The following is an 11,554-nucleotide window of genomic DNA, read 5'->3' as shown; positions in this document are numbered from 1 at the left end:
CAGATCAGTCCAACTGTCCTTCACAGGATTGACCACCGCCATTACCACGGCCACGGCCACGGTCCACAGCCACCACTACCAATCAGCATACCTCACATACCGCCAAGACAAGTAGGGCACAAAACAATCTTATCTTAGATTTACAAGCTTAGAAACATCACCATCAAAACTTAAACTGAATGCAGTTTATGTGTTCTTGTGTAATTAAGATGCATTATCAGAAATTCAAGGTACAAAACAAAGGAAAAGACAAGCAATGTAAAACTGAGAAATGAGTTACATTTATTACCAAAGAGAATATTCATGGTTCATCCCTACGTATAGACAAAAGTAAATTAGAAGAAATAAAAAAAAAAAAAAAACTAACAATTATATTAGATATACCTCCTGAATATTACAATAATGAAACATCTAAAACCCTACACTATCTGTTCTCCCCCATTATCTTCAACGACTCTCGCTTTTCCGCCTACGCCAACAATGTTTTAATTTGGTATCTGGCTAATGTATAATGAGTTTTTTCATTTATGCATCTTCCATGCATGTCTCTGGAGCTTGGAAGGATGATGGAACATGTCAGAGACTGATATCACCACCTTCTTAAAGCCCTTTCTGCATGAAAATCAAACAAGTTATGGGGGATGAAAGTCCTAAAATGATTTAATACTGCCTAAGGAATCACTTGGACCCATTCATAGCGTCCAGGGAGAGGCAAGTCATTCGCAACATCAAAGTTGTACCTGCAATATTTTAGTAAACAAATCAGAAGACTTGCCAAGTTAATTGGAAGTGAGCAATCTAGCTGAAATGTCGGTGAATTTATTATTTTCCAGGATCAATAAACCCTTATGCTACCTATCTTAATAAATACACACGGACTACATCAAAAGTTTGTGCAGGAAAGTATAGAATCATACTTCTCAATGAATAATCTCCGTTGCCTCTGTTCGGCACAGGTAAAAAATTCCTCCATTTCATGTGTTGTCGGTATACTTCTCTGTATGTTATTCCTAACTCTTCGGTTAGTTGCAGTGGAGCTCGCCTGTCCTGTTGTTGAACAAGGAGTCCCAGTGGCATCTGAGTCTTTTATCAAGTTGCATGGAGTGCTTTCTCTAGTGCTCCTGCTTAACAAAATATTAGATCAAAACAATGCCAATTCATTTTTATGCAAAAATTCATAATGAAGTTCTTTTCCAACTGAAAAATAAAAAAGAAAATCAAACTAAAAAAATATAAATTGATATCCCAATTATGCCAAGAAAGTAAGTCTCACTATTTACAAGGACAACAACCAATTTGGAAATCAGGAGCCATACAATGAAAGCAAGAAAACTGAAACTTTTTGTCACGTACTGATAGCCCTAAAACAGAGTATTCCACATAAATGTATCTCTGTGACTGGGGCCCATGAATATGATATATCATTATCCACTAACATGCTAACACAAATGAAGCAGAAGAGTTACTGGCACCACTATTGCAAGAAGAAAAAAATTTACCGAGGAAATCCAAACCCAGGATATCACATTCATGATAGCAATTTTTTTTTTCAAGTTCTAGTACTATGTATTAATAAACTAATTAAAACCATATTGCTCACATATTTTATAGTTCAAAATAATATATTTTGATGACAGCTTATGGTCTCAACACAAAAAGGATTCATGATCTAATATTACAAGTAACCAAAGATTGTTTAAGGACACAAGAGATTACAAATCAGAAAAGATATTCTTCATTCTATTTCTGTGGTACCCTTGAAAGACAGGGGAAAAATGCATAAATCAGTTTCAACAACACAAAAGAAAAGCAACTAGCAACATTAATAACTCTGCTTGTGGGCACACATGTTGAAAATGGAAACTTGTAAAATATAATAAATTAAAAGAAGCACCTTCCACAAGTCATAAACATCGCTAACCTTTTGCGAAAGCAATTTTTAGGCAGTAGCAACAATATTAATGTATCATACGAAAGTGAAAGCACTGAAACAAATCACAACCCCAGAAAGAAATTTCTTTTCTTTTTTCATTTTAATTTTTTTTATATGCCTTATCTAATTCCAAAAGAAATAATAATACACTTCTTTTTTTTAGTTTCTTACAGCATCCATTTGTCAGCATAAGTTCTTGAGCCATGTTGGGGTTGCACTACCAACCCAGTTCTCCTAAAACATACGGAAAGTGAACTAGACAGCAGAAACAACACTTGACAACTATACAAAAATCTGAAGGGAAAAGACAGGATTTTTATCTAGCAATACCCAGAATAACACCACATTAAAATTACTTGAGCAAAAGTGTAAGAAATAAAGAATTAAGCAACCATGCATGGTTTTCTTTCCTTAGAAAAAAAAAAGAGTAAAACATCTAAAACCCTTCATAGCAAGCTAGGCAAGTACTAAATGAGCATTTCAGTGCATGGAAATTTACTTTTCTTGCTTCACTTTGAAAAGCACTTCAAATAAAAAAAAAATAGAACATTAAAAAGCATAGGACAGCAAAAAGCTCAAAAATTCCCCACAAAAGAAAAAAGAAAATTAATGTTATAGGACACAGCTACATGCAGCTACCAAAACAAATCACAGACTGGAAAAAAAAAATTGAAACTGAAAAGGTTATATAGCCAAAAACAAAATGAACCTAGCAAAGGGAGCTACATTTGGAACTTAATACCCAGAAAAGCAGAATACTCTTTTTTTTTTTGTAAAAAGATGAGAAAATGAAGAATGTATATACCTGTCTCTTGAATCAGAATCTAAATAGTTTTCTCCAAAAGAGACCTCAACACCAAAATCGTCAGCTTCACACTTCAAAGCCAACATTTCCCCTTTCTTCCCAAAACACCCTTCTACTTCTTCCTCCTCTTCACAATCCCTACTCCCTTTAACTGAACTTCTAGTCAGCCTGGAAGTCGCTCTTGAGTTCAATTTCTTGTTAAAACAAGAATCTTGAGTTTCTCTGAGCTGTTTCTTTTGCTGTTGCTGTTGAAGCAGTTTGTTGTTGTTTTCATTGAGCAATAAAGGAGGCTTTTCAATGTGGCGGTTCCTAAGCTGGATGTAGGAGGAGGAATCAGCGGCAGCAAGAGCTAGGGTTTTAGCTCGTGTCCGGACACCTAAGGTGGTAGATTCCATGACTACCGTGACATCACTTGTGATTTTTGACTTCTTCATGTACTTACCCATTTTCTTGATTCTTGATTTTCTTGATTCTTGATTCTTGATTCTTGATTCTTATGCTATTGAGTATGACAATATGTTTTGGTTTGGGTCATTTAAGGTTTGTTAGATAAAAAAGGGACATAAAAGAGAAGGAGAAGAAGGAGAAGGAAGGACTGCAAGGAGGGAAAGAGGAGGGACCAATTTTGTATCTGAAAGTGGAGGATAATGAGATGAAAGAGAAAAGTTATTAGGGTTGGGAATAGGGAAACATTTCTTTCTTTCTTTCTTTCTTGTGATATTTTGTTGTTTTCTTTTTCTTTTTCTTTTTGTTGGTTTTCTTCCCCAAGCTTTCTTATATTTAAAATAAAATACAATGTGATAAATATTCTTCAAACTCATGTGGGACCTCTAATTCTTTTTCTATTTTGCATCACATCATTGCTAACATTTAAGTTTGACAACCCTTCAGCGGCTCAAGTGCAACGACGTCTATATCAAAAATCACAAAAATGAAACAATTCGTATTATATTGATCTCTTCTTTTTAACAAAGTATTATACAGACCTTGATCAATAATAGAATTGATTAAATGAAAGTGGTTTGGATGGTCTAATTCAATGGTGAAATCACTAATTGGGTGTCAGTGTTTTTAATTAGTGTTTCTTTGCTGAGCATAAAAGTTAGAACCCAAATCTGTAATTGAGGTGAAATCTTAACGTCTCCTTCATTGAAAAGAAAATTGGTTTCTATGCTCATCTCTGCAATAACCATGAATTGTCATTTTCAGAAAAGAAAAAAATATATATAAGAGAAGGAATGAAGGGATGTTTCATGCAAACAAAAAGATAAAAAGACTGCACTGCCACACTTATTAATGAACCTTTCATACTTTAGTTAGTACTTAAAAATGCTCCAACCACCCCCACCCAGCAATCAAACAACATTTAAATCCTGATAATCGGCCTAATTAACAGACAAATTTCAATTTAATATTTTAATTATATGCTCCAATTATGAAAGTTTTCTTTTTTTCTTTTTTGGGTTGGAGGTGGGGGGTGTAATTTCCTAGTTTCAACATTAATTAAGACGAATGTGCGTACTTTTCATATTATACGGACCAATCTAAAACGGTATGCTACCGTGGCTAGCACTGAGTTATTGCAAAAAGTGAATAAATAAAAGATGTGTGAGCACTTCTGTAATAGTGATTTGAAGTTTCATCCCTACTTAAGAAGGTGGGATGCAAGTACATGTAACGAACAACCCTGAGGAGGAGAAGGATTAGAAAACTCTTTCTCTCTAACTCTTTGCCTTCCCATATTAGGGTTTTAGAACGGGCGGCTCTTGATGAGTTTGTCCATCGGCATCCTCCCTAATGGTTAATCTTCCCTTTCTTTGCTTTTTACTTTAATTCTTTTTCGTTTAACTAGCTTTAATGCCCTTGTTAAACGTTGGGCTAGATTTTTTTATTATTTTTATTATACGGTCTTTTTATTCGACAGTGTGGCTTGCTTCTGTAACCTTGCACGGGCCTGTGTGAGAGCGATAGGGGGATGGCTTCCTTCTTCTCTTCGCCAGGTCACACGAGCCAATGCAAGCGTAGCAGTGGTGACATTGCTCCTTATCTCCACTGGGTTGCTCCGCAACGCATCTTAGCCTAACAGACTACTCTTTGGCCCTTGAAGTCTTCTTTTTTTGTGATTTTGAGTTTTAAACTCAACTTTTATCATTAATTTTTTTTAAAAATAATAATTAAGTTCAAGTAAAGTTAGTTTTATATAATTTCATCAAACTAAATATAGTATTTGACTAAATTAATTCATGTGATTTTAAGATGTCCGAACCTCATACCTCTATGAGTTGAGCTTCATAAATTCAAGTTCAATAATAATTAGGCTAGACATGATATAAAAGGGAATTTAACTTTACTTTCACTATTGTATTACCTCTTGGGTGATTGGTTTTAATAAAGTTGAAAAATCCTTTTATTTATTTTAAATGGTTGATTATAATTAATTTTCCTATAATCTTTAGTTGTAGACCAATGTACTCCCCATTTCGATGTTAGTCATTCCAAGAGCAACTCTTGCTTTTAATTTTGTTTTAAATTAAAATGTTAGATCGCATTTGAGTTTTAATTCAGTGACAATAACATTTACTTTTAGACACCAAGTAAGTTTACTTTAATAACAATTGTAAAGAATTATATAGTTCATAGCCTGTTAATTCTCTCATAAATTAAAAAAAAAATACATTAGATCAATTTAACGGGTGTGTTTTTATTTAATTTATTTATAAAAAAGATATTTGATTTTTACTGTGTTTTTTATATAATTATAATTTTTTATCAGTTTTGATAATATTATGCACGAGCTTTTAAATTCTCAAAATCAATTCATCAACTAAACATCCAACCAATATGATTTTAGTATTGCTTGATGTTATATTAAAAATGTTTTTCAATTATGAAAATTATTTTTAATATTTTTTAGTTTGTGAAATTAATTTTTATGCTATATTAGTATAAAAATTTAAAAATGAATTTCCTTTCTTCTAAGAAAAAATACAAACAAGATCTATAAAACATTTAGTTCCTTGGAAGACTGAATGTGCCCTTTGATGCTTAATAGTGTTTTCTTTTCACCAATTTCAGGCATTTTTTTATGTTTAAAGGACAAGTGTCAACGTCGTTGCATAAACTGATTATTTAATTCAAAACAGTTAATTTCAGGAGTCTCGATTGTCGACTTCTATATTTTAATTTTTCCCGCCAAAAAAATCCCTGTGACCCGCCATTTTGGTTTTCCTTTTTTTATTACCCCCAATCATACTCCCGGGCAAATTGTACGTAGCAGCTGTATTTTGAATTTGTTATGTTGAACATAATAAAGAGATAATCAATATTATATATTATATTCTTTGAAATTGTTGTAGTTCTTTTTTCAAATTTTTTTATAGAATACTAAAATCAATATATATATATTATTTTTATTTTATAAAAATATATAATTTTATAGATTTTTTAAAATTCAAGATATAATTGTTTTTATTAAAAAGTTAAAAATAAATTTAAAATATATATTTTTAATATCTTAATATAGGAAAATAAAAACATAAAATATTATAAATTTAATAAAAACTCAAAAACATCGGAAATTTAATATAAATTTATTGAAAGAACTTTTCAATTAATATTGTCAAAATTAACTGATTTGATTTTTTACTAATTTAATATAACTAATCGTCTACATGTGCTTTATATGGTAGTTATTATTATTTTAGTTATAAAATTAAGTTACAATTTAATAAATTTTTTACTATTTAATATTAATTTATAAAATTTTTAAAAATAATAATAAATTAATTATTTTTAAATTAATTATTTTTAAATATTTTTAATTTTTTAAAAATTTTATTAGTGTAATAATATAAAAATTACTTTCATTAATTAATTAATTATAATATTATATAAATTAACATATCAATATAATTTGATATTACTATTTTTAAGATTAATATTTATCATATAATTAAAAATTAATTTATTATTAAATATAATATTAAAATATAATTAATATGTCATTACTTAGAATGGAATTAGTATCATTATCTAGTAAATATGATATTGTTATTTTTAAAAATTAGAGTCAATATTTAATTAGAATTATAACTTATGAATTAATAAATTAATATAAAAAATTATAAAAATTATACATAAATTTGAATTTCATGTGTCAAATCTTAATACACATATCAAAATAAAAAAATTTATATGTCAAAAATTAAACATAGATATTAAATGAATTTTAAATATTATAAATTAATATATTTATAAATTTAATAGAATAACAATAAATAGTAGTAGTACAATAAATAATAGTAATATAAAATAAATAATAGTAATATAATTTAATTTAGTGTCCTATTATATTACTATTATTTAGAGATAGGATACTAAATAAAAAACAACTAGAATTCTATTTATATCAAATTTAATAAATTGAATATGTGTGTGTGTAAAAGGGAAAGAAATGAAGAAAAACAAAAATAATATGTCAGGCATTAACTAATAGTAAAAATAACTTGATTTTAAAATCTTATACAAAGGAAAAGTCTGAGATTTTTATTCTAAAAAAGAAAAAAAAATTATAAACATTAAATTATTTGGTTTATAGTATAATATGTATTAGAAATGTTCAATTGGTTATCAAAATGGATCTAAATTTTATCAAATAAAATTATATAAATATCTTTATATTAATTCACTCTAGATTTTATGATTGTTTTATTATTTATTATGTGAAACTAACAAGTCCAACTATTGTTAGATAGAATAAGAGTGCTTATTTAATTTAATAGATTAGAAGTATTTAAATAGAAATTAATTAGCTAAAAGTCTAGCTATTTTAGTAAAATTAAATAATAAGTCTCAGCTATAATTTAATTTATAAATGTAAAATTTAATTATCTAAAACAATTACAAATATAAATATAAAATATAAATCATTTTATAAAAAATTATAAATGAAAACTATCAGTAAAGTAATTATGTAATAAATTTAGATTTTCTTACAAACTAGATAGACTTTTTAATTCACTAAAAATTGAACCATTGACATTTATTAAATGAAAAACTAATTTTTTGAAAAAAAAAAGTTCATTATTAATTTTATATGATAAAATATCAATGAAATTATAATTTCACTAGCATCAAAATTTTAAATTCTTTTGAGTTAGACAAATATATAGACATTGACCATTAAAATAGTTATATAATCAATCATAGTTTGTAAAGATACTTAAATAATGCTAATAATTCATATAAAAAATTTATAATATTTATTTTTTTAAAAATAAAAAATTGAATCAATATTTTAAAATGTTAATTCAATCATTAACTTTACTTAAAATAGTTAAAATCCTAAAATTACTTTAGATTATATTAAATAGAAAATTGAGATAAATAATTAAATCTCCTGAAATTAAGCACGCATGTCAAAAAGAAAATTAGATTTCAGAAATTTATATATATATATATATATATATATATATATATATATATATATATATATATATATATATATGATTTTAAAACTCTTCTCAATTTAATTTGTTAATATTTTGATATTATTTTATTAAAACTGTTTATTTTTATATCATTTAATTTTTTTTAAAGAATAGTTATTTAAATCATTATACTTTCGCTCCTCGCTTGCCATGGGCTTCCTCATCGTCACCAGCCTGTCACCGTCGTTTGCGCAGCCTTTAACTGTCGAGGAGGAGCTGTTTGCGAGGATGAAGTTTCCTCCCCAGCTGCCGCCGCTGAAACAGCCTCCTGCCGGTCTCTAGGACTCAATTTAGACTTGAGCAGGACAATTTAAATTTATCATTCCTTTTTTCAATGTTCAAGCGCATCTTTTCATGTAATGCCCTAACAAAATCAACCTTCTTTTAACTATCTAAATCAACTCTCATATGTAAAGGCAAAGGAGATTAATCTAATAAACTCAAAGGAATAAGACCATGAACAATCTTAAAAGGGCTATATTGAAGGTGTATGATTTCTTTAGCTACTTGTGTTTCATTTTTTATATGTTGAATAAGGTTAAGTTGTGAACCTTAGCATGGATTTTGAGGGGTGAAGACTTGACTTACGAGGAGTAGCTAGTTATAATTGTGGATACTCAAGTTCGCCAACTGCGTGCTAAGATTATACTAATGGTTAAGGTGTTGTGGTAGAACCATTCGTCAGAGGAGTGTACCTGAAAAACCGATCAGGAGATGAGGGACCTCTACCCTCATTTATTTCAATCTTGAGGTAAGCGTTGCTTCCTTCAAAATTCAAAGATGAATTTTCTTAAGAGGGGGAGAATGTAATACCCGCGAATTTAAATTTTAATTGCTTTAATTTTTATCGGGGGTAATTTAGTAAAATTTTAAATTTATATAATTATAATATAAGACATGCAAAATCTGTGAATGAAAAATTAAAATTATTAAATTATTTATTTGATTTAGAAATAATAGAAAAGATAATAATTAGAAATAAATTAAAATTTATCATCATCTAAAATAATGAATAATTTATTAATTTCATTCATAATTTTTTTAATTTGTGCATTAAAAATTGATATCAACTGGAATTTCAATATTTTTTTATTTAATAATATTAATATTTATTTTTTATTTAATATTTAAATATTTATTTAAATTTAAAATGAAATATATATATATATATATATATATATATATATATATATATATATATATATATAGCTATAAATGAAATTTATATATTTTTATTGTGAAATAGCACTATATGAACTATTTCTACTTATACATTGTAAGAAGATGTGATAGGGTTATCTATAGTAAATATTATCGCATGTAATATAAATAACTGGAAAATACACAATATATTATTTGATAAATATTAATTTAGGAGACTATAGCTATTTAAATTGAAAGAATTATATTTTTAAATAAACATTGATTAAATACTTGGAGAAATAAAATTTTAGTTTTACGTATTAATAATATTAATGATAATCTATTAATATTAATTTAAGATTAATTTTAATTATAAAAATATTGAGTTTAATTATTTAAAAATTAATTCAACTAATGTATTTATAAATATAAATGGATTAATTAATTAGTTTTTAAAAATAGAATTTAGATTAACTAGTTATGACATAGAGATTATATAACTTTTAATATTATCTATTATTCTAAATTTAGTATTATTTTATTTTTTATTGTAAATGAGGTTAATTATTATTATTTACGTGCAATATACCGTGAGTAAAAAAACTAGTAGAATCTAAAAGGGAAAAGGTGTAATTTTGACCCAATATTTGGTGGTAGAAGCGAATTAGCACTTCAACTAATTTTAAGTGCAATTAAGCTCTTAACTTCTGGAAAACAATTAATTCAGGCATCTTATTAACAGAAATATAAACATTCATTAATTTGAGTATATGATGTGGCATTTATCTTTCTTCTTTCCTTCAACGCCACTATTACTGCACTCACCATCACTTTCACTGCCGCTTTCATCCCAACTTCTTTCAGTAATGGCAACCATCGAACCCAAGATCCATCATCACCTTTGTCTTTATTGAAAACCATTAGGACCATATTACCATCATTGATGACAAAATCATTTTCTTCGCAACTGTTTTACGATCAACCTGTCACTGTAATCTTCAATTATAATTCATTACCACTAACACCACAGTACATTAAAAAAGTTCCTATTTTTGCACAAAGTTGATAAACTTGTTGCTTGAACCAATGCCTTTTCTTTTAATAAAGAGAGATGCAAAGATCAAATTATATTGATGAACCCAATTGTCTTTGGCTTATGATTCGAAATAACCCACTTTGTATTAAGCTTTTTATTTAGATTTTAATTTATTACAGTCTTTGGCTTTTGAATTGGGTATTGAATAAGATTGAATAAAAGAATTATAATGAGAAGTTAACTCTGGGAATAACAAATTGTTGTTGTGGTCCTTGAAGGCGGTGTTAACGATGAAGGCGGTGGTGTAATTATCATTCAACTCGAAACACTAGAAGCATTCAACTGATTAACATCAAAAACAACTTTCACATAACTTTATCACTTCTCTTAACCTCTTATTTTTATATTATTCCCGATAAAATAATCAAATTGATGAAGTAAATAGTTAAATAGTGATGCCAACAGCTGAACCTCCTTGCCGTCATCGGATACACCTTCTTCTAGGAGCTGGAATGAAGGAGAGAATATCTTCACTAAATAGCTCTAAACAGTGATGCCAACACCTTCTCCCATACTTGATTGAGAATAGTCGACGTCTTTATAACTCCATGATTTGACTTGCCTTGCAATTTCATTCATGATTGGTCGGCATCTATTCAGAAGATGTGGATGGGCTCGCATTAGAATCACTTGAGGGAGCTAGAGTGGTTGATTCTCATCGTATATGAGAAGGTGTTGAGGCAGTGGCATGTATTAATGAGAAAGGATGGGTGACGTGGCCCAGTGTCGGTCCTACATCTTTTAGAAGTCAAAGCAAATTGACACATCACCCTAAATTAACGAGAGTTTATATTTCCATTTAATGAGGGGCTCGAATTAATGATTTTTCAAAAGTTGAGAGTTTAATTGCATTTGAATTAGTAGAAGTGCTAATCCGCTGATCATTAAGGGTGAAAATGCACATTTTTCCAATTTAAAATGATTGATTGTAAGGGTAAATGCTCTAATTACCTCCATTTATTCATCAGTCATTATTAAAGTTATACTAAAATACTAATCGGATAATATCAACATTTCAGAATTAGTGCAACACAACATATAAGTACACAATTAATTAAATTAATTATTATTGATAGAATAGGCTTTTT

The 11,554-nt window shown here is 28.1% G+C and overlaps 1 protein-coding gene across 1 annotated transcript; it reads right to left on the bottom strand.

Annotated features, from left to right (window-relative positions):
* Positions 1-259: 259 nt before the first annotated feature.
* On the bottom strand, positions 260-3,752 carry LOC8264960 (cyclin-dependent kinase inhibitor 3). Its single transcript, XM_002521054.4, has 3 exons — positions 2,739-3,752; positions 918-1,121; positions 260-740 (listed from the first exon to the last, which is right to left on the bottom strand). The coding sequence occupies exons 1-3, from the start codon at positions 3,182-3,184 to the stop codon at positions 671-673; spliced, it is 720 nt and encodes a 239-aa protein (XP_002521100.1). The 5' UTR covers positions 3,185-3,752; the 3' UTR covers positions 260-670.
* Between the last annotated feature and the right edge of the window lie 7,802 nt (positions 3,753-11,554).

The sequence above is a fragment of the Ricinus communis genome, chromosome 7, assembly GCF_019578655.1.
Source record: "Ricinus communis isolate WT05 ecotype wild-type chromosome 7, ASM1957865v1, whole genome shotgun sequence".
NCBI lineage: Eukaryota > Viridiplantae > Streptophyta > Magnoliopsida > Malpighiales > Euphorbiaceae > Ricinus > Ricinus communis.
This window is presented reverse-complemented; position numbering and strand designations above follow the sequence as displayed.